Source organism: Dermacentor silvarum, chromosome 5 (assembly GCF_013339745.2).
Source record: "Dermacentor silvarum isolate Dsil-2018 chromosome 5, BIME_Dsil_1.4, whole genome shotgun sequence".
Taxonomy (NCBI): domain Eukaryota; kingdom Metazoa; phylum Arthropoda; class Arachnida; order Ixodida; family Ixodidae; genus Dermacentor; species Dermacentor silvarum.
In genome coordinates this window covers 4,466,480-4,490,938 of record NC_051158.1, presented here as the reverse complement: position 1 = coordinate 4,490,938, position 24,459 = coordinate 4,466,480, and the positions used below count along the sequence as shown (strand labels likewise).

Genomic DNA, 24,459 nt, shown 5'->3' with positions numbered 1-24,459 from the left:
TCCGCGCAGTAGGTTTGGGCCATTCTCGGGGGACATCATCATCGCCATCGTCATTATCAGATTTGGCAGATTTCCTCGGAAAGAAGAGATAAAAGAAGGCCGGTGTTGAGAGAGCGAACAGTTCATCATGCGGCCGACAACAGGTCTACTGTTGTTCCTGGTTGCCCAGCTCTTTCAAGGCTCGGAACAATCCACCTGGTTCGATTACGTGCCCCTTGTTGACGGTGAGTTCTGTGGGCCTCCAAGCATTGGACGACTAGGCTACCGACTAGGCTGACGCTAACCAGACATGTTCTATAACGAGTTTCACAGTGTACGCATTTCTAACTATCTTTACAATTAGGCGAGCTGTCTCCCGGGTCTAGAAGCTTCCATTTTCCAATGCATAATCATGTATATTACCCTTAAATATATGCCAGACCTACAGAGTTAAAAATTTCGTGCTTCGAATTGTCGTAAGGATGCGTATATAGGTGGTGTTTAAAACGCGGTGTCTGTCACGTGTTCACTGTACTGTAGTGTTTTATGGCGCATGCAGTTAGCAAAAGCATGGCCTTTGAGATCCGTTTCTGTTACTCAAAAGCGACCGTCGCTTGGCCATGGATTTAAGCACCACCTATCGTGCCGGCAGCGCAACGCTGAAGAAACGTTTCCTGCAGTTTTCGCCACAGTGCCGAGCAGCAAGCAATCGACTATGTGGACATCATATTATTACGATATCAGCATTGTGTTCGCAGCAGGCCTGTTTCTCTCGGGATCGAACCTAACCCAGATGACCTGTAGATGGCCGTTGAACATGATGTTTCAATCATTGCACACATCCTGCAGATAAACATCCAAACAACATTTCAAATGCATGCCACGGATAATTTTGGTCCCATCCAGATCACGTTGCTGTAACGTTGTAAGGATATCGCAGCTTGAAATATGTGACCACTAGCAGAGGCTCAATTTTGGCATGCAGAGGTCTATAGACCGTTTAGTGGATTTTTTTTTTTTCAGTTCACGCTGGCGAGCTATGCTTGCAGATGCCACAGCAGAGTGTGCTATCAAGGACAAATTCAAGGCAATGTTCGCAGCAGACGCTGTGTGGCAGAACGACCATACAGCAAGGTCAGATAAATCGCGTTTACATATTAGTGCAAAGCCTGCGACTAGTAAGCACCGCGTACTCCTCCTGGAGCTCCCATTTGGCCCGCTGAGCACATTAAATTAAGGACTATATCGGAAAATTGTCACAGCAGATGCACGCATAAGAGATGCAGACATGATAGCTTTGAACTGTAATTTGCGGAAGTCAGAAAATTTTCCGATGTTCTCTTCTCCGGCTCGCCACAGGAAACTGCGTTGTCGAGGGTCAAACGATTCCGTTACACCAGAGCATCTCTCTGTCGGGTCCCTGCGAAGTCTGGAGCTGTTCCCCGGAGAATGCCACGCATGGACTCGTAAGCGCTAATGGGTATGTTGCTCAATCTCGCATTTTTTAGAAGGTACCTCAAGAAAAACGTTTCTCAAGTGGAGTTGAATAGACGCTCTTCCAAAACCACAATTCTGCGAAAACGTTTTTTCTCTCGTTCATTATCTCTTTGTTTAAAGTTTCCATCTTTGAAGCATTGGTGGAATACCCGTGAACACTAGCTTTCTATCCTGTTATGTATATTTCTAAAGGTCAGGATTGTACATACATACATACATACATACATACATACATACATACATACATACATACATACATACGTACGTACGTACGTACGTACGTACATACATACATACATACATACATACATACATACATACATACATACATACATACATACATACATACATACATACATACATACATACATACATACATACATACATACATACATACATACATACATACATACATACATACATACATACATACATACATACATACATACATACATACATACATACATACATACATACATACATACATACATACATACATACATACATACATACATACATACATACATACATACATACATACATACATACATACATACATACATACATACATACATACATACATACATACATACATACATACATACATACATACATACATACATACATACATACATACATACATACATGTGTGAAGTGCAACAAATACAATGCAAGAAAAACAATATTGATAACACGAACCCACAGTAGAAAGAATAACGAGAAGCCTTATAAAATAAAACTAGCAATTAATACCAACAAAAAGAAATCAGTTACGCACTACGAAACAACTTCATAAATGAGATTGCCCTATGACAAACAGGGCATGTTCTCGACTAAGGTGTAACAATGTATTTTCCTTGATATTACTGTGCTTGTCACCAACATTTCCAGTCTATAATACATAATAAATCACTGAATCAGGGCAGTTTGCCACCGTAATGAGCGCACAGCAGAGCACTTGGAGCTTTTGGTCGAATAATGTTCAGAAAAAAGTTGACTAAAGGTCTCTTCGGAAGGACTTGACATAGGAAGCTCACGTCTCTCTTTGTTCGGGGACCAGTGGACTTTCGTGCTTTTTCCCACCAATTGCCGTTCAAGCAAGGCACAGATAAAACACAACTTGTTGTGGTCTCTGTGTTTGCTACTACGCGGTACTGTGGCGCTATTCAGCCAGTACTCGGCAAATGAAACTTGTGCCCTACTTAATCTATGTAAGCAATTTTCGTTTTCCCGCTTTCTTCGTTTCTTCCGGGGTGGGAGGGGGAGGCGGTGCATGATAGACATGCAGCACACAAGGGAGTTCAGACAAGATGGCGCTGAGCCGTGCAATATAGCTATAACCTCGCGCGCGTCGACATCTCGGAGGTACATATGATATACAAGGTGTTTCAGACGAGAGAGTTCACGCATGATTGCAAACGAGCCAGCAACATAACTTGCTAAGGCAAATAAAACTTTGCGCGATTAGTCATTTATAGGATGCACATATGACACGCAGGAGGCCTCACACAAGAGGACTTAACGAACGAGCGCTAACGCCAAGTGTAACTTGCTATCTCGAGTGAAATTTTCTTTCTCTAGGTAAATGAACGTTGCGCTGCACCACCTTCAGCTGCTTCTATTTGTACCAAGCTGAGACGACTTCTTAGATCGCATCGCTTCTCCTGACCTGGAGTTGTCTATAATTCGCTCTCGCGCTGCCATGTCCTAGTTTAGCGACTAGCTCAGAAAGATGGTCATATCATGTATCAAGCCAAATCTTTCTTCAACTGCGAGAACTATTTGTTTCGGAGCAAGCCGTATGAATTAGCTTCGTGCCTAGTATTTAAAATAGATGGCAATTTTTCGGCTCGCGAGACTTCGTTCATTTCAAGAATTCACGCCGAACTATAACTTGGTTACTTGAATCTGTTCACTTTCGCTCGCTCTACTGTGTGCATGCTAGCCTCCTTTCTAGTCTCAGAGCTGCCTAGCAGCTTCTAGGTAAAGGCTGTCGCACAAGGCCTGAACCCTAAAAAATTGAAAGATTTTTCAGAAAAGATTTCAGAAAATTTTCTAAAAGATTTCAAAAAGGTTTCATAAGATTTCAAGAATTCAGAAATATTTTGAAGGAATTGAAAAAATGAAAGATTTTTTATATACTGGGAAGAATTCCTTCCGAGAGTAACCACATGGGTTTCCGTTGCAGCTGCGAGCTATACTTACCCCGTGCAAGTCGGCTTCTTCATTTAGGAAACTTCGTCCACTTTGCGGATTTTGGCAGTACTCAATTGCTTAGCTCGTGGCCTCTGAGATCGCAACTGCGCCGCTTACATCTCGGAGGCCACGCTTAGTTTGGGGCCTCCGAAATTAGAAGCGGCGCTCAATTGATGCCCGCAGTCTCGGGGGCCATGCTTGGCAGAAAAAAATTTTTTTTTTCATATTCGTGTCGTGGTCACTTCATTCCCTTCCGAAGATAAATATTAACCTATGGATGTTCTTTCTTTTCTCTTCCTTCCCTCCTTAAGCTGCAGCGTGACGAAGGTCTACGGTGACGCAGCGTGCACGATGAAGCCTCGCGAGGGTGCCTACCCCAAGTGCTGCCCTACCGTCGATTGCGGCAACGCTGGCGTAGCCGTTGTAGGATAAAGGCGTTCGGTGCTTAACTTAAGCACGCAAGCTTAAGAATGCATCCCTCTGTGCTTAATTTAAGCTCACGACAAAGCATGAAAGAGAGGGTTAAGAAGATAAAAACTTTTGTGCAGAGAAACTTGCGTCAATGTTTCAATTAACGCGATTTCATGGTGTGCATTTGGTGGATGGGCTCTTGTGCGATTGTTCCGTCCCAACATAATCACGATTTTATTGTTTTCTTATTTATTGGTCTCAAGAAGATTTCGAGTTTGCACCTATCTGACAGTTCATTAATAACACGGGTTGCAAGATTCTAGGTCAAAATGTGGCGTCTGCATGGAAAGTTTTGTTAAAATTGTTGAACGATTTTTTTTTCAAACAGGCCGACAATTGGCGACACCTGTGTGAATACGCAGCGTAAGACACACTGCAATAAACTACATTTTCGTAGTTCTTTTTCAATTTTTTTAGTTAGCATGCTTGTACAGAACATATGACGCGACATTTCGTGTATTCTAAGCATTTGGTCAAAAAAGGTCTTGGTGCTTGTTCGTGCTATGTAAAAATGCGGTGGGATTCTTCAACTGTACAGTGACTCACCCACGTCAGCGACAGTGCGGAACCATTGGTGCAGTCCAACGGCGCGTCTCTCACTCATCGTAAAACTTCGAGCCGTGCCTTAGTTCTCGGTAAGAGAAGTAAAATTTGTGCATAGTGGCACATTTTCAACTCCAGAACAAAGTGCCAACAAACAAGGGACACTGTAAAGCAGTGAAGTAAAGCTTCGGAGTTTCTCTGATTTAAAACGTTCGTGGTGGTCGGTGCTTTCTTTTGAATTTTGTTTGCAATGCTGAAGGCATCACCTGAAGCCTATTTTGTTGAGCACTAACGACGCTGAAACCTCCTACGTTTGGACGCTACCTATTGCTATGGGCTTGATAGGGTTTGCGGTAGGCTTGCAGTTTGCCTGTCTGCGGTTCACGTGTTGCGTAGGTCAGGGCACAGTTTCTAGTGAATGAAGAGTAGTGGGAATGCGTACGAACGAGCGGTAGGCTTAACAGAACCTGTTATTCTTTTGTTTGGGACCTCTACTATGGGGCTTGGCAGCAGGGATGTTTGCTCCGCTGTCTGGAAATGCCTTATTGAGTCCTACTGAATGTCCTGTTAAAACTCAATCTAATTTCCAGTTTCTTATCCACTTTAGTGTCGATTGATTCTTACGGTTATTATCGATTTAGTTCACCATGTAATGGCAGCTTTTAACAGCACGTACTTTAAAGCATTCGCGAAAATGTATTTCTGATTATAAATCGGAGGAATCCACGCATTTATTGGCTAGTCCTCACAGTGGACATGAGCGAAATATGCGATCCGCGTCTACAAGGGGCAACACTTGATTGCTGATAGCGTCGTTTATGCAAGGCATGTTTAAAAACTTATAGGAAAAGAGTGGTGGCGTGGTGGACTTTACTGCAAGACATACTGTACACTGTATTAGTAGAAATAATTTCTGGCATAACCACTTCAAGTTAGAGCTTCCAAGCCTTAAACATGTAAGCAGCAATAGACAGGAATACGGGGCAGAAAACGTAAAATGTGCAGGATGAACGCTGAAAATCAACTGGCTTTCGCTACAAGAAGGATTATATGTAGGATACGGTTCATATGGGGTGAAATAATGCAAAATAATATGTGAAAACATCCCCACCGGGAAGGGTTACTTTCCTGTCTTCTTGTTTCATCGTATCCTTCCGACAACTGTGAGCCAACTGGTCCAACAACAGGTAGTGATAAGAATAACATGTCTGTAAGGCTTACATTCACGTCAAAGTTCGAGGCTGTGCGCAACGCACCCTCTCAAGCAATTATTTTTCTTGATTTCACACAGTTTCCAGCATGATGAGTGATTATGATTGATGCGTCGTCGAATATTGCCGTGAACATGAGCCTTTAAAGCATGTCATACTTCTTGTATAGTACAGTCAATTGACGTCCAGTACTCGGCCTGTGCGCTCCATGCTGTGTCATAGGTCTTCCTTTGCGCTGCTAACATGATTGACAATGTCAGTAACTATCCCACCCTTCCAGTATTTGTATGGGACTAATGCTGTCCCTTGCACCCTTCAGTGAGCTGGCTACAAGCTACATACATAAGAGAGAGGCGGATAGAATTTTTTTTATTCACACTTCACGTCCAATGCTCTAAATGAGTCTACAACAGATTTCCCTTGCCGCGTCTTTGACGCGTTGGGAAATGCCGGCAGAATGACAGAAAAATGGGCGTTTACAGTGCAAGGCACCCCAATTGCAACTGCAGATGAACAGAGGTTAGCTTGTGAAACAACAGAATTTGTGTAGCAGGTTATATGTTTAAGAAGACCCCGCACTGTGTGTTCTAAAGTGATTGTCACAGCTAGCATTGGTGACAAATATGGCCGCGTCAAGGGAAGTCTGAGCGTTTTCAAGGCGATACTATGCCATATGACAACCTAAGAATTCAGTACAAGCTGTGGCCGCAAAACCACACTGCAACTCTCCATCTAAGCCTCCGTACTCGAACAGTTCCTTAGAGACGCCGATATTGAAAGGAGTTCGTCTCCGCTATGACGTCATGGAACTGAGCGAGCGGCATTGGCTGACGCATGTGTGTAACTTCTCTTTGAATTGAACAGCAGTGCGCTTGCCACCTTATTCTTAGGTTGTCCGCGACTATAGTCAACGAACGCAAAGTGGAGCAACCATTGGTCCCAGTCCCTCTCGCGACTGACTGCATCACAGCCGAGCTACACAGGACAACCCGAGTTGACGATGGCGCTGCGTCTGAAGAGAGCCTGCACCACGCCATTGTCGAAGCAGAGAGCCTCACCGCCACGAGTTTCTTGAGATTCCTGCGTCACAAAGAGAAACAACCATGACTGGACTAACAACGACCTCGTTGACGTTTACGTTAAAGTACGAAACGCTCAATGAATGATGACTCCTGTCCTGAGATGCTTGTATTGGACTCTCCCACTACAACAATTGGCAACAAGACTCGGACTTTCACCGCCTGGTATGAGCAGAGACATTGATGCGCGCACTTACGTGCTTTAAATAAAAATAAGTTATGATTTCATGCTGTCCAGCACTAAAGGCTGCAAAATTGAAAATGAATATGTTGCTATACTTTTTCTACATTTTTATATCATAAGAAGCCAACAAACATTGACACCAAGGACAACATAGGGGAAATTACTCGTACTTTACTGATTGAATTAAAGAAATGATAAATTAATGGAAGCGGATGAAAAAACAACTGTCCGCAGGTGGGGAACGAACCCACGTCTTCGCATTACGCGTGCGATGCTCTAACCATTGAGCTACCGCGGAGCCATTTTCCCATCCACTTTCTGGGGTATTTATGTTTTGCAACTAGAACTAACCCTGGGAGTGTTAGCCAGCGCCACCACTCACAAACCTAGGGGCGGATGTTCCACATCCGCCCCTAGGCTCCGCGGTAGCTCAATGGTGAGATCATCGCACGCGTAATGCGAAGACGTGGGTTCGTTCCCCACCTGCGGACAGTTGTTTTTTCATCCATTTTCATTTCCATTAATTTATCATTTCTTTAATTCAATCAGTAAAGTACAAGTAATTTCCCCTATATTGTCCTTGGTGTCAATGTTTGTTGGCTTCTTATGATATGATTAATAAAAATCGGGCCCCTCGGTTCCCTTTCCTCTCGTTTCTACATTTTTAGTCATTCATAATTTAGAGGAAAAAGAAAAACGAACAAAAAGATATAAATTGTGATTCTCTTAATTTGTTTTATTTAGTTAGTTTGTGTATAGGCCTTCTCAAAATCTGTGTTAGGAGTTAGTTGCCAAAATCTTCATTTTGATTGTTCGCCTTTACCCATTTTGTACGTTGTTGGGTGTATGTTTTCTTTTATCCAGTGCGGCCAATCCCCCTCGTGGGTACGGGCCCTGTTTTAAGGCAACAACAACAGCAACAACAAATTGCGCAACTAATCTTCTTTCTCTTTCGCTTCACTTTGACCATTCATTTCATCTGGTGCCACTTCTCAATTACACATGTACTCTCCTATTCGGATTGTGGCTGTTTCAAGCTTCATTTTTCTTAAGTTATTAACAGTGCGGGCACAGCCACCCAATTCTGTGCCCATTCCCTATTCTAGTTATGTGCCATGTTTTAATGGTGTATCATCATCATCATCATCATCATCATCATCATCATCAAGCAATCTATCGTGAAAGCTGATACCACGGCCGAGGAAACGGGTAGACGTGAGATTTATTGATCGAAAAATTTTAATGTTGCAGTGGTATGGACATGCATAGTGCTTCCACTTCCAACGAACGAGTATATATAATAATGCGATAGCATTAGAGGCAAACTTCACCCACTGTGGAAATATCATGTACCGAACAGAAAACGTGACTGATCTTGGAGAGAAAGTGCAATAGTAAACTGGGCCGCCCTCATGCTATTCTGGTCCAAGTAATCGCCCCCCCCCCCCCCCCCTATGCTGCAAAATGTAGTGACGAACAAGAGTATTATAGTATATAAATATGCACATCAGGAAAGCTTCCCTTCACATAGCTTCTGGAATGCGTTGCAAAAATGAAACTGGCTCTACCACATATTGCAATATTTTTCATCGCGTGTTCAATGCAAAATTCCGCCAGAATTTAGCTACCTCATGTTATCAAAGTAAAGAATAGAAATCTTATAAGTTTGAGCTGTATATATATTTTAATGGCACAATGGCATCAGTTCCCACGTACATGCTTTTGCCACACACACAAAAAAAAATGTAGCTGGGTAGCTCCTATCTCAATACGTGAGAGTATAAAAATGGTTTTGCTGGACATCCGCTGAAGTAAATGTAATAACGTCTCTATAGAAAAAAAAATGTTTGAACCTACCGAATTTTGGACGTTCTTTGTAATTAGGCCATCAAGGTTTTTACAAAAATTGCCGAAAACAGGAATAGTTAAAGAAAATGAAGTATCAAGTTTACAACTTTGTAACTTCACTATAGAAAACGTCAATATTTTGCAAGCTTCATCTGCTGGGACATTTAAAGCGGGAATAAAATTTCGTATGAGACATTGTTCTGAATTATGTCAACAATTTGTGAATAATACTTCGCAAAGCTCACGCTAAGCGCCAAACAATCCCACGTTGGCTGTAAATATTCAAACAGATAAGGTTTACAGAATGGCGGTATTCATTTTTACCCGCCGTGGTCACGTAGTTGCTTTGGCGTGGCGCTGCAGTGAAAGGCAAGAACACCCGTGTACCGTGCATTAAGTGTATGCTAAACAAACCCATGTGCTGTAAATTAATCCGTAGTCCCCCACTACGGCGTGCCTCATATTCATATCTTCGTGTTGGCGCGTAAAACCCCAGAATTTAGTTTAATTATACTTTTTTGGTACGGAATTACGTGAAATTCTGGCCATACTTCCTAAACTATTCTTCATGTGACATGTTTATCAAAAATTATTTATTCTCTAAATCACAATTCAAATTAGTATAAATGTTTTTTCTCTGCTAAAGGCATAAAACATGATTCACATCGGTTCAGCAGTTGTCGAGTGAGATCACTGCTGCGTTTTGCATGCATTCGCATATATCGAACGGAGTCGACCACGAGCTAAAACTTTGTCGATGCCTTTCTTGTGAATGACCATGTACAATTTATTCTCCTGATCGCATTTTCGCCAATGTCTAAATGGTAGCACTTGTTCGTCAAGCACATCGAAAGTGTGGCCCACCATTCGATTCATGGAAGCGAAGCAGAACACATCTCTGTCGATGGTTATGGCCCATTTGCTGTGGTCCTCCGTGGTGTTGAATGTGACCGCGTTGTCGGCGTCGAACCTCAGTATGATTGAGTCAACGTTGACGACGGTGTAACTGGAGTTGCACGCAGGTGGGAAGCTTGCCGCCGGCACCATTCCTCCAGGACTGCACGGCGAGGTCATCTTTCAGGTCGTTGGCAAGTACCCCAGAATAGAGGTCTAGAAAAGCAAGATGAAAGATTCATATACGGAGACGTGTAACTGAGACCATAATCACAGTTAAGGAAATTGTAAGAGCACGTCTGTTCACTCTAGACGCTACCATTGTCGATGACTACGTACGTAGCTGTCCAACTAGAAAACAATTTGTGATGAGCGCGTGGTAAGTCGACCCTACGAGACTCAGCGTAGTGGCTGAGTTTATTTCGATCTTGAAAGTTTTTAATCGGAGCAACCAAGGTAGACTGCTCTGCCATGGCTTTGCCTGCAGAGTGGGGGCACTAAAACCTACCGCGCCCTCTGATATGGCGATCGCGTGTTGGGTCGACTCGTTCAGCATCAATCGTGTTGTGGAATGATCCCCCTCCCCTAGTTTTTTTCCCTTTCTCCATAATTTCTTCAGTGCTCATCTTCCGGTTACCATTTATTGTAAAAAAAAAACTATATAAACGTGCTAAGTCACATCGACGTACTACAATCGCATCGACGAGCTACAATAGCGTATGTTATTTTGTTTTGTTTACGATTTTCCCTGAATTCTTCGTTCCGCTTTATTACCTCATCAGCAGTTGCATGCCCTGCATCTGGTCTTTGGTTTTCGTTAAGGGGACGATAAAGAAAGACACTAAATTAGTTTGTATTTATAAAGTACTTTTTTCAAAGCTTGGTATCACTGGGTAAGAGGCCGTTTACTAAGAGAAAATGAAGGCCTAAACATTTCCTAGATTCCGCACATAAACATCAATGGCAATGCTTGTCTGCAGTGAGCTCACATATTTCAAAGTATTTTCTCGCATTCTGGCCGTTAGGGCACAGCAGAAGCTTTGAAAGCTTGCTAAGCTTTATTTTTGGTTCGTTTAGAAGGAAAGTCAGTCCACGTTTGCAGACAAAACTAAGCCTGAGCTGATGCCGTCAGAATCCATGACGTCACATATGGCTAGAGCGGTATAACTTGGGGCAATGTCCTCAACCGTCTTTTATTGTGGCATGTTTCGCTTGTACTTGCTTATCGAGCTTCCTATCACTGTAAGGACGGGTTTTCTTTGGTATTCTAGAACAGGGATTTACTAATACAGCTGAACATATTTTTCTAGAGCTCGCCCACAGCTCAAATATGTTAGCAGGGACGCGTGAGCAGGTGTCCGTCGAGACCTGCAGCACGTGTCGTTATAAGCAGATGAGCTTAACAGATTATCGGTCAAATAAAACCGATATTCGCCGTCTTGAGATAAGCACCTGTGTTAACCACCGTGACAACAGCCACGTCGTGATAACCACCTGCGCATGCGTGTACCCACGCCCATAACGCAGGTGGTGACCCTCGTCGGCAGGAGTCATTGCTGCAGGTATCGACGGCACGTACTTCTGTTAACCCTGTCTGAGCTCTGTATGTTCACACTGCGCAGGTGAAGACTGCCTACCTTCGTCTAGTGTGGCCCTTTTGCCGTACGCTCGCAGGACGATGCCTCCGTCGCTGGTCAGGTTTGCGATGAAGAGCTTCTGGTCAGTGGTTCGGACGAAGCTGTCCTTTGCGAGCAGCGCCACCTCTGGGTACTTGTCCTTCATTGACTGCGGCACCTGGCGGGCGTACACGTTGGCGTACTCGGTGCGCAAGATCCTCGCTGTCAAGATCACAAATGCAAAGGGGAGTACATACAACAATTTCAACCCTGCATTACACCTTCGGGTCTGAGCTGACTTGTTACAAATGTCTCATTAGTATATATGGTATGTGTCATGTACGTTCAATTTTGTTGCTATGTAGTTAAGTGTTGTATAATGCATCGTAGAGTTATGCAGAGTAGTGCCGGCCCAATCTATGAGAAGCGGGCTTCAGCTGGCCCCCATGATTGGTGCGGCTAGCAAAGTTACTGGATTGTACTTTAGAAAAAACAGCCTGAGACTCAGAGTCTTGATCGAACCAAAATTTTCGACAGCTGAGTTTTCACTCTCTCTCTCTCCCTCTCTCGCCTGCAAAACGTGAATTTTTGTGGCTGTTCCCAGACTCTAACTTGTTTACGGAGCTGTATATATATTATGTCGGTTCTTGTGCACAATACTCTACTTTCGGAATTTGTTAGCGGAACTTGCATGCATTTGTGCGCTTTTCTACGCTTTAGTATTTTGTATGTATGTTTAAGGTGCTCTGACGTTAGCGAGTATGGTTTGAGTTTAGAGTGCTTGGGCCATCACTCAAAACAAAAAAACCTGGCAGCCATAACTAATGTAGAGCGCTACGCAATGCAAAGCATTGTCGTTTGGTAGTAGAAGGGACACTCATAAACCGCGGTAATTTTCTAAAGCGAAACGCACACCATAGGTAGTCAAACTTGCGATATTTATATTGGATTGCAATGATAGAGATTATAATAATGTACAGCTTTGCAATTTTACATTGTTACAGTATGCACAATTACACAAATGAACATCACTTGACATGATTCTACAATGCCTATTGGTTCACCGATTGTGGTTTCGACCATGCCTTGACCAGTAACATCACTGGTGGTTCGACTGCTGGGCTCGCCAATTAGAGCAAAGTAAACCCAACGTGCGTCATTTCTGACGTAAATGCACACTTGACGTACTCAGGTGCACTACGCCTGGAATTCAAGAAGTGATTTGTCATGTGATAAGAAATTTCACTTTGTTTCAGCAGTGCTCTTTTGGGCCTGAAGGTCACCTTGAGCGCTCTCTGGGCGTCTGATAACATCTCCGTGCTCCAGATGTAATTCTAGGTCACTGTTTGAGACGCTGTGTCCGACTGCAATGCCTTCGGGATTGGTCCACGAGAACAGTCAGGTACAGGGCAGGCAAAACCAGTCTAAATTCCGCAAGAATGCTTAATATTAACAGTGTGAAACGTCAGGTTGGTACTACTTTAGAAAAAGTGAGAGTAAAAGCAGCCCGAGAAGAGGAAGGTCAATGGGACGCCGGAGCTTATTTTGTATACATATAGACACGAGAAAGAATCTTCAGACTGCGCAAACCTAGCAAGAACAGGTCCAGCAAGGAGCAATAGTGAGTAATATATGCAAACGTCACTGCCGACAGCCTGAGCAAAGCTGCAGCGGCGTCCTCACCAATGGTGTTGACTTGTGGCGTCGGAAAGGTGACGCACATGAACATCTGGCCGTTTTCTCTGGCGGTATCCGGAAAACTGTACTGGCCGCCCTGCAGTCCCTCCACGAATTTTGGCACAGCTGTGCAGGAGCCAGACGCCAACCGTGTCGTCGAACAGGACGACACCTGCGGCACAATGTGCTGTCTTTTAAACTCCATTATTATCCGACGCTTGTTGCTAATCTGCTACAGTATTGCGGTCTTGCAAGTCTAATCAAGGACATTAATATATGCTGTGGTTCATTCAGAGGTCTTCCAAAACAGTAGGACCCAATTCACACTGCTTCTCGTTCGTAAATATTCCCACCGGCAGCCTTCGCTAATCGTATACCAGCATCACGGTCGGTTGCAATTCTTTTCTTTCGAGCAATTCTAGCCCAAGAAATTTTTGTGAATACACGCCCAGATGTTTTAGAACTATGGCGATACTGTGAAGCATAGGGAATTACTGTAGAGCTTCCTCCTAAAGGTACTGGGGTAACTGGGACTGCGATTGCTCAACTACCAAAAAAATGATGGCCAGCTAATAGATTTGTCCAATCTTCTTGCTTGTGGCTTCAGACATCCTTGTGGCTTTAGTTATTAAACTTTTCAGGCTTTAATGGCATATGTTTTCAAGCAATCACATTTTATTTTTCAAGACGCGTAAACGCGATAAGACATTGCAAAGGTGCATAGTCGTTGCGAACTGCTTTAAAATTTTTGAACGTGCGAAGCAATAGTTTGTTGAATATCATCAATTTGCAAAATCACGAAGCCGGTTGTAGCCATAAGGACGAAGCCTTTGCAAACTAATTTACTACCCACTATTGCCACGCTGAATGAACCGCCATGCTTTGATGCACAGCACGGGAACCATAGCAGCACATTTTCTTCCTGGAAATTTCCTACAAAAATTTGCAGGAAACTCTATGAGAACCACCTTTCTTACGACACCTCCTGGGCTGTTAATAATCGGGAAATTTGTTGCACGTGGAGCATCAGAGTTCTTTTTGCTGCAGACCTCGGTGCGTTGAGCTTGTTAAGAAACTGTTGGCTCAGAGAAGCTGCTAGAAAAGTGACAGGGTGATTTGTAAATTTATATATATATTGAATTCTAGGGTGTGACGCAGCAAAACAACGATATCATTACGACGCGCGCTGTAAAGTTTTTTTTTTTTATGTCACCTACATTCGAGTATACGAGCGTTTTTTTTTTTTTTTTTTTTTTGGATTTCGGCCCTATCGAAACTTCCCGCTGCTTTTCGCACCTTTGCAGTGGCCGTTTCGTGTTCCATTGTAGATCGGTGGTGGCTGGTCGTTGTAGACAAAATACAGAATGTCCTGTAAAAAAAACAAAAATAAAAGAACGAGCATGCTCTAGACATTGACCTTGCAACTGCGATGGAGGCTCGAAAATAAGCTAGACACCAAGACAAAATATAAGTAGTAGGAAAAGGGTTTCCCAGGTTTCATTATATAACCTGCAGTCGACGTGAATATACACGTCGTTCGGGGAACTGTAGCTCACCTCATTAAACTACAGTGCTAAGCAGGCGCCTCCAAGAATGCTCACTTGTTTTCTTCTCAGTTATTTTTCAATGTTATCGTGTGAAGTAGGTCCTTCAACCAGAATATAACTTCGTAGCGAGACAGAAGGCAAACGGCATGCACAAGTCCTTATGCGAATCCGTTAATTGTTCACGACTTATTAATGTAGTTTAGTTCGACGTCTCACAAATCAATTTTGACACTTCAGCCATTCGGGTGGATCCAGTTTACAAAACTGCGATATCGTTTTTTAACCTGATGCTTCAACTTCTCTCAATTTCGAAATCTTCAACGATTTCGCAAAAGAAATTCCAGCCTAAACCCAAATATGTACTGCGTAGGATCTGGCGAGTAATTTTTTTTTTTCGTTTATATGCGTCAAATCTTGTGAAATCCACTGCTGTGAAGGCCGATCAAAGTGATTTTTTCATTTCTTTGTATTTAGGTGGCAGCTCCTGATGTTTGGCGGCACTCCAATATTTCGAATAGTTTTCAACTGAGTCAAGCTCTTGCCGTACGTTTCTCCGCCTGTGTGCCTTACCTATTGCTCATTGAGTAGCTTGTGTCTTGACAATTAGCACAACACAAAGAGCGGAGATGAAAGAAAAGAAAATTTTTTCACGCCGCTCTTTTCACTCTTCGGTCTCCTCCGATTGTTTTGTTTCTCTTCTAGCTTCACATTAAACACTTTTACACCGGTGTTAGCCAATGTACAAACCAAACGTACCCTTGATGGTGTTGAATGCATCAAATGCATACAAAAACACAATTAAGGGTGTAAGATCCACAAAAGCACTTTTAAATGCCTTTGTGGGTGCTCTTGTTGCCTAAGGATAATCTTGGTTTTTCCTAGGGCTGTGGCCCTTACTATATGCGTTTAAAAATGTCTACTTTGTTGGGCCGTGTCTTGCATAGATCATTTACTTCTTTTTGTCACTGGCTGCTCCGACGCCAAGTCTTCGTTATCGCCGGTATCTTACACTTGCTCATACGGGTGACAGAAATGATCGGAATTGAAGGAGCAAAATTCTGACATAACACGGCGCCCTATTCTTTAGACTCTAGAAACTTAGCCTACGCTTTACCAACAATCTCAAACTTATACCCATCTGCCTGCCTTTCCCCTTTCTTCTTTTTATACCCATCTGCTCAGTAGAGTCATGAGGTTAGAAAAAGGCAGCAACCAACACCAACTGTAAACTTGCACCAAATCAGCCGTCAACAAAATCACTTATACACCATCTCGCAAGTCGATGGTAGCTTTGCGGAAGCTGCAGCGCTCCTTAGCCTATAGGAAGGCCGAATAGCCATCCAGATGTGTAAATCCGCGTCGCGTCGTCTGCTCACTGCCACAGTAATTCGCGGTACATGACTCCTAAGCGCTACGGTCTCAACTTGTGAAGTATCGCCGTAACTTACCTACTAAGCAAAAACCAATCTCTTTAATCCCGCCACAAATCAGACAGTGACGCCCGGAACTATATTCCGCTGCTCAAGGTTATTACATGCCTACGCCGCGTACTTCCGGCAGTGCTGCGAACGACTCGTGAGCTTGAGCTGAAGTATAAAGCGTGATATAAAACAGGCCGCAACCTTTCTTGTGATGTTCTCGTACAGCGGTGCCAGTGTGAGCGCGACCGGGTTCTGAGCGTCGTACAAGTCTTGCTCCGACAGCGGCCAATAGCGCAGCGGTTCTTGGCTGGTCCGGGAGTCCACGTACACGAATTCCCCTCCCTCGGGCGTGAAGGCGTTCTGTTGGTTGGATTGCATCCGCGGAAGCTTGTACACGATGAACCTGCAGATACGTTTTCCTCAGCACGGATCGTTTCGATTCGTTGACGTGTGACCAGAGAAGGAAAATCTATGAACTAGGCAATGGGCAAAAGCCCTCCAAGTCGAGATTTCACTTAGTACGTCAGCTTAGAAGCAGACTACCATCCAATAAAGCCTCGTGGCATCAAGCCGGCCACATTCGAGACACTTTCAATGTAATAAGAGAGAAGCTTAACAGGATTCGTTGTCTGTGGCTTTCATGAACCAGGCAGAGTGACTTAGAGAGGCCTCCATACAATGCGGCAGTTGAACATTTTCGTTTAATAATTCTGGACTACGAAGATGATCTACACCAGAGCCGGTTCTTCTGGCACCCAGTCAAGAAATCGCCGCTACGGATTTTCTCTTACACATACACACACATGCCACAGAAACACAAACATACTAAGGCTACAAAAAATATTTTTCGACAAAGCGATCCTCCCAATCTTAGCGTGCTAGTTTCATGTCGTAGTACAGTGCCGTCTCTGCTATAATGATAGGAATTAACTCTTAAACGAAAAAGGTCAATTCTTTCTAAATACGTAATTGCCCATGTAGGTAGCTTCAAAGGAACGCTATACAGACGCAAGGAATCTACAATTGTTGATATTTTGTAGCACTGACTTTTATATTACATGTACGCGTTATCCAGAGAAAACACGGGGAATGCGGGAGATGGAAATTCATGACGATGAGCAACACGAGAACAAGTTGAGAGCAGGAGCCAACGTTTCGACAAGTGGACTTGTCTTCAAGGCAAGTTGAAGGAGACAAGTCCAAGTCCACTTGTCGAAACGTTGGCTCGTGCTCTCACCTTGTCCTCGCGTGGCTCATCATGTACGCGTTATGCAATGCATACCTCCCTACAATGCCTCCTAAGTGTTTAACATAGCTTTCATGTGAATTCATTTTCGCTTCGCTATTTTCTGTAGTAGAAAACTTATGTACATGACCTTCCTGCTATGATCTTTCATGACATCGGCAGTATTGTCATATAAGTAAAATAAAGAAAGAAATGAAAGCCACAATCTAGAGCTCTATAATAAATGCTTCTGTAAGGAGCCCCGGAATATTTTAAACACATAGGGCACCTTACCGTACATCCAAAGCTTAGTACACGAGTTTTTTTTTTTTTTTTTTTTTGCATTCGTCCTATATCGCCATGCGGCCGCAGCAGCGCGGAATCGAATCCGGTACCTCGCGCGTTCAACAGTAGAATGTCATGGAAAGAAGTGTACGTGATTGAAAAGAATAGTTACGTAACTCAGGTATTGATATCGGAGATAATCTTGACAAACTTTATGCGCGCTCACTCACTTGGCCAACATCCAATCGCGAGCCATTGGGACTCCCTCTAAACTATGTCAAGTGCCCGTTAAGTTCGCGATTGGGCATATTCGCGATAAGTCTATTGCTGTCACGACGCGTCGCTACCTAAATGTGAAACACACTCGACGTGACGAATATCCAGCAGTTAAACTGCGAGTCGCAGCACCGCGTAGTGGACGTTCTTGGACTTACCAGTCAACATCCTGCCCGTCTTGATTCTTGCACCTCGGAGACGACGGTAGCGTAGCGCAGCTCAACGAAGCGATGCTGTGCGTAATCAGCGCTGCAACGAGCGAGAACTTCATCTTGCTGTCTGAACACTCAAACTGCGACCCGTAGTTTTAGACGACTTAGAAAGATCTCTGTGGGCAGAGTTTGTTAGCGTTAACTAAGCGAGTGACTATGAGCCGATGTACATGCGTAGTTAAACTCTAATATACGACTCTCTCGAGCACATTTTTCGCTTCCGTGTCAGTGGACAAAAAGAGATTTCGCTGCGAGATGATAAAACGATCGCCTGTAGTGGGAAAACTCCGGGACGGGGCAGGTACGTGTAACACTTCTGAAAAGCAGGTGGCGCCGTGCCTGCGTATTTGTAGAAGCGATCGCGAGGCGGAAATTTGAGATAACCCGAAGGGGGAGGGGGGGGGGGTCTATTTAGCGTAGCAATCATTTAAGCGTTGCGTAGGTCCGGCCCACGCGAGCATCCTGCGTAGGCTCTCTCGTTCGACCTACACTATACGCTTCGGAGAGAAAAGGCTGCCAATGGAAGTACGAGGCGCCCAAGCATACCGCTACAACAACTGTACACGTGCGGTGAACCTCGACAGCTGCTTGTACATCCGGTTTTTGCGAACAAGTGCTTTTTTCTCATCAGTGCAAAGGCAGGGGGTTCCGTGTTGCCGCATCGCAACCGAGGGAGTGATTCACCTTTTCACGGTTCACCAGTAAATATGCGACTGCTGCATTTAGCGACCCGCTGTATCCTGGTGTGTGTGCGGGAGAGAGAAAAAAAAATTACGCTCTTTCCAAAGGTGACGGACAAGTGGTTTGCGTATATGACCGCTATAAAGTCGTAGTTTATCTCGCGTGCCATGTGCAGCCCGGCGAAGCGTAATGCCGCACTTTCCGGTTGATAGCCCACTGACATTTTCTTGTTCGTGGGTTTTTTTTTTCTGTTTTCTTTTTCTTGGTTATTTGTTGACTCTACAACCATTGCTCCTATTTTTATGGGCCTCTGTCTGTTTTTCCTCTTTATTTCAACTCTCTCGTTATTCTTCTCCTGTCTAATGGCTCCTTGACAGTGTTTTCAATCATCTTTTAGGCTAACAATGTTTGTTGCTGTTATTTCTCATCGAACGTCATCACCTCATTTCTGAGAACCAGAGCTCGTGAATCTTCCTCTTCATTACATCTGATTCGCAATTTACGAGATAACAAATGTTATTATTGCTATTATTGCTTATATTTTGTTTTGTTAGGCACGAAAGATACATCTACCTTGCTGCTTTCATTTAGTTTCTTCACTCGGCTTAGGATGGCAGAGTGCTTGAGAAAGGCGCAGTACTGCGGGAGCCCCGGTGGAGTTAGGTTTGGTCAGGCTGCATACAAAGGCGATATTGGGTGGAGAAGCGAAAGAATGAAATAATAAATGAACTGAAGATTTGGTTTAAGGTTGTCCAAAATCAAGAAGGGGGCCGACAGATGGAGAAGCACACTGGGGTATAAAATGCTGGCCTATACGTTTAGATAGGGGGACCTATCTCCGTCCAAGGCAGTCTTGTCATCCTTGGCAGATTAGTTTTTAACCGAGTAGTAGAGTGACGTCATATGAAGTCGTTGTCGGCGACGGCTGGCTGTACAGGAACAGACTGAAATGAAAATAAAGCCTGCCGAGGATGCCAAGGCCACCCTTGACGAAGATATTTCCACCCATGACAACGTAGGCCAGCCTTTCCGAGGTAGCTTATCCCTGTTTCTAAGTTTTATACAACAGTTGGTTTAAGGTGAGAGATATGTCAAAGTTGTGAGGAGGGGGGGGGGGGGGGCAGTGGCGTAAGGAAGACAAAAATGGGGTGGGGGAGGTTTCTAAGGAGGTGGGAAGGGTAAACGGTAAACATGTCGCACTATCCATCAAATACACGTTTCATTCGCAAATTTGCGGAGTGCTGAGTGACGTGAGGAAAGAGAAATATGAATAATGAAACGCGCAATAAGCAGACGCAGCGATAACGATGAGCGAATGCGTTACACGCAACGTCGTTTGGGTATAGAACAGCGGTGAGAATCAGGCACACAAACAGAGCTCGTCGCACGTGAACAGCGCTCAGGCACAGAGAAGAAATGAAATACGCACCTTTTTCACGCGAGGACAGCGTGAAAGGCGTTTTCCTATTTCGCGGAAACACAAATAGCTTGCACAGTATTTGTTACGATCGTATTATAAGCGACTACAACGCATTATAAACAGCGTGTATGGTATCAATAAAATTCGACACTCTGTCTATTGCTTATTTACTAATATTTGTTGAAATGTTAGTAAGGAAGAAGGTTTAATCCCGCCGGAGTGGTGAATGCTATTCGGAAAGAGAGAAAGGGGAACAGAACGCGCACAAGGATAAGTCACACGGTCGACGGGATATCAGCACAACCATGCGCAGATGGGGCCCGAACTGGGCACGTTAACGGGGAAAAAAGATATACGTGCTCTCACAGATCGCCATGCGTCCTGGCCCACATCCTCAAAAAAGGTCTTAGGCCAAAGTCCCAAAGCTTTCTTTTCGTTTGTTAGCGCTACTGGCCCATTTGCCGGCCTACTTCTGTAATTTTTGGCATGATGATAAGCTCGCTTCTACTCATACGAGCAGGTCTCGCGTACAACTGTTTAATGCGTCAGATAACTGGCTCTTGATCTGTGTAGGTCTGTGTCTAACCGTTTTCACTGGGTAGTCCATGGTCTAATGGCTAGTGCGCGGGGCTACTGGGCTGGTGGAACAGAGTTTGAAACCAACAGTCGGACCAACTTGGATCAATGAGTGTGTGGCAATGTGTGGCAACAGCGCCGACAGGGATCACTGTAGATGTGGTACTGCATAGGTACTGCTTTTCGGAGAAACTCTTTGACGCTGACGTGGTGCACTGGGTATGGGCCAGTAGGTGTGTGTCAGTCTTTCATGAACGTCTTCTACGTTCATTGAAGTTCAGTCTACGTTCATTCTACGTTCTACGATCTCACCCTTTGTCGCCGAGCTCAACGACAAATAAAGCGCCATCTCGAGAAATTAGGTAGGAAGCGCTGGAGACAGGTATGTTCTGTTCATCACTTCATCCTCGGATCCACAGGAAGTTCTGTTCATCACTGGATCCTCGCCAGCCACTGTCGCGTATTTGGCATGTAGTGAAGAGCCCGCGTTCTCCCCCACAAGAAAGGTACCCTTTCAGTGCTCTGGCCATTTACCAACGTCGCACTGATGTAGAGGTAGCGGACGACTTCTGCAAAATGATTGGGGGAACAACTCGGCCGGCCTCAATCTAATTCAAGGTTTTCGCGCCACCTTCCCCCAGTGACCACTACGACTTGCTCTTTACGATGCCTGAATTAGAGGCTGCTCTTGCGTCGTGTCACCATTCATCTGCCCCTGGCCCTGACGGGATTTCGTACTCGTCTCTCTCTCACCTTGGCAGGGCTGCTCACACTGCGCTGCTCAATTATTACAGTGACACATGGGTCTCCGGTATTGTTCCGGAGCAGTGGAAGATCAGCCGCCTGGTTGCTCTCTTGAAGCCTGGAAAGACTCCTTATGCACTTACTTCATACCGGCCAGTTGCATTAGCCAGCTGTGTTGGAAAAGTTATGGAACGAATGGTACTGGTGAGGCTCGAATGGTTTCTGGAGAGAAATGATCTTTATCCGAACATGATGACCGGCTTTCGGCGGGGTCGTTCTTCGATTGACACCGTCATTGACCTTGTTACGACAGTGGAACTTGAAAAACGTCGATGCCGACTTGTCGCCGCTGTTTTCTTAGACATCAAACGGGCCTACGACAACATCCTTCATGAAGCCATTCTCGATGCCGTAGATCACTTGGGCATTGGCGGCCGGCTCTACCTATGGATTGTGAGCTACCTCAGCGGCCGTTTCGGCTGACGGAGAGACTAATCGTCATCAGGTATGCCGTGGAGTTCCTCAGGGAGGAGTTCTCAGCCCAACATTATTTAATGTGGCACTGATTGGCCTGGTGAGCAAACTTCCAGCTCACATCCACATCAGTGCATGTGCAGATGACATCTGCATCTGGGCTTCTGGTACAACACGTCCACAACTACGTGCAAGATTACAACGTGCTGTGTCATCTACTTCACGATACATACGGCCTTAGGGTTTGCTCTTAGCTGCTGAGAAATGTGCTGTCGTTGCATTCACGCGCAAATCCGTCTGCCGCTATCCGATTTCCATTAACGGTGTTATAATACCTTATGTCTCCGACCACAGATTGTTGGGCATTATCATTGACCGCGGTTTATCATGGTCGAGGCATGTAAATATGTTGAAGCAAAAACTTCATCTGTTTGCCATGTTCTTCGCTTCGTAGTAGGCATGAAATGGGGCTCCACGGAAAGCTCCTTACTACGACTTTATGAGTCTCTATTTGTAGGCTACATTCGATATAGCCTCCCGATACTCTCAAACTTGAGTATTTCCTGCTTACGGACATTAGAGAGCGTTCAAGCGCAGGCACTCAAAATATGCCTCGGCTTGCCACGGAGTGCCTCCAACAAAGGCACAATTGAGGAAGCCCGCGTATAGCCCATTATCGGTATACCTGTCCCACGAACCACTTCGTGTATATTTAAGCTTACTTACACGGCATCATTGCCATCCATTGACGTCGGTTCTACGTGAGCGGCCGGACAGCAGTTTCACAAGTGCACTCCGCTGCCATCTACCCCACATAACATCAGGCTATGCCCTTCCATATCACCCCGTCAAACCACCGTGGGTGATGATTCAACCTTCGGTATGCGTGCATGTCCCCGGCATACTAAATAAATCATTGGTTCCCGTTAGCGGACTACAACAACTTGCTCTGGCATACATCTGGTCAGAATACCAGACCTATGTTCATATTTACACAGACGGATCCACGTCACCAAAGGCATCGACAGCAGCTGTGGTGATACCAGCCCAGCAGATGGCTCGAGATTTCATTATAGATCATATTTCAACATCAACCGCTGCAGAGCTTGTGGCTATTCGGGAAGCGATTCACCACATCTGCGAGGAAAGACCTCAAGAATAGTGCATTTTCATGGACTCAAAACCCGCGCTGCAAATTTTGGAATGCTTCCTGCGCCACAGCGCATATCAGGTTCTGGCACTGCAGATCACCGAGCTACTCTCATGCGCTCAAGAAAAACACCACCGCATAGTGTTCCAATGGATCCGCGGACACTGTGGGCTCTATGGTAATGCGATGGCCGATGCTCAAGCAAGGCGCGCCCTCAGCAATGGCCTGCGAACTGTAGTGCCGTTCTCTAGAGCGGACATCACATGCCTCCTGTCGAAATTAATGAGGAGTGCGACGAGAACATACTGGGCCCAGCCAAACGCTCGTCACGTCCGTCTTAAATGGCTGGATCCCGATATGCAATTTCCTGTTCTGCGTGGAATTCCACGCCCTCATACATGCCTGATACACAGACTGCAATTAGGCGTCGCTTTCACGCGCAAATCCTTGCAAATCATTGGACGGACAGACTCCCCGGACTGTTCAGTGTGTGGTGCTGTAGAGACTATAGACCATGTGCTCGTGGTGTGCCCTGAGTATGCGCGCGAAAGACTGACACTGGCAGCTACCTTGAGGCATTTATACAACAGACCCCTGTCGGAGGACCTCTGGCTAGGCGCATGGCCACAGAGTTGGCCGACGACAGAGGCAATGCGTGCTTTTTCACGTTTCTTAGGCGACACGGGCCTGGACTCACGCTTGTGATAACATTTATGCAATGTGTCCTTTCACCTCATTCCTCTCATTATCATCCCCCATTGTGACCCTCTTTCTTCCCCTCTTCCTCTTCCCTTACGTAGAGTTGCAGCCCAGATACTCCATTGTCCGGCTGACCTATCCACATTTTCCAATCAGTAAACTACTTCTTCTTCTTACATTGACGCTAACTTGGGTAACTGGGTATATATGCACCACTACGAGTATGCCACTCTGCAAGGAAGAAAAATATCGTCCAAATTTCTCTGGTGGTAAGCGGAATGGAACCCACGTTACAAGGGTCCCGCAAGCACAGCAACCCGACGCTTTATCAGGCTGCACCCCAAATGCACTGGGTATGGGCCGCCTTTCAATGAACGTCGGTCACGGCAACGTTTTAGCGAGCTGCGCCACGAATGTACTGGGAAACTCTCGCCAACTTGGGTCATTGAGTATGCGTCAGCGGCAAGCGAATGAAGAATTGTCAGCGTTCGCACGCACCGGCGCGTTACGCTTCTCGTCTCGGAGGCCACGCGTGGGCTTCTTGGCAGCGCCAC

The 24,459-nt window shown here is 45.0% G+C and overlaps 2 protein-coding genes across 2 annotated transcripts; one reads left to right on the top strand and one right to left on the bottom strand.

Annotated features, from left to right (window-relative positions):
- The first annotated feature begins 41 nt into the window (after nt 1-41).
- Nucleotides 42-4,138, top strand: LOC125945304 (uncharacterized). Its single transcript, XM_049667074.1, has 3 exons — nt 42-224; nt 1,339-1,459; nt 3,984-4,138. The coding sequence occupies exons 1-3, from the start codon at nt 128-130 to the stop codon at nt 4,102-4,104; spliced, it is 339 nt and encodes a 112-aa protein (XP_049523031.1). The 5' UTR covers nt 42-127; the 3' UTR covers nt 4,105-4,138.
- Nucleotides 4,139-6,255: 2,117 nt separating this feature from the next.
- On the bottom strand, nt 6,256-18,678 carry LOC125939718 (plancitoxin-1-like). Its single transcript, XM_049667143.1, is given in 8 exon segments — nt 6,256-6,977; nt 9,873-10,118; nt 11,540-11,740; nt 13,202-13,319; nt 13,321-13,367; nt 14,492-14,564; nt 16,365-16,566; nt 18,108-18,678. Coding segments are annotated over 7 exon segments (879 nt in total). The 5' UTR covers nt 18,221-18,678; the 3' UTR covers nt 6,256-6,977; nt 9,873-9,993.
- Nucleotides 18,679-24,459: the final 5,781 nt, after the last annotated feature.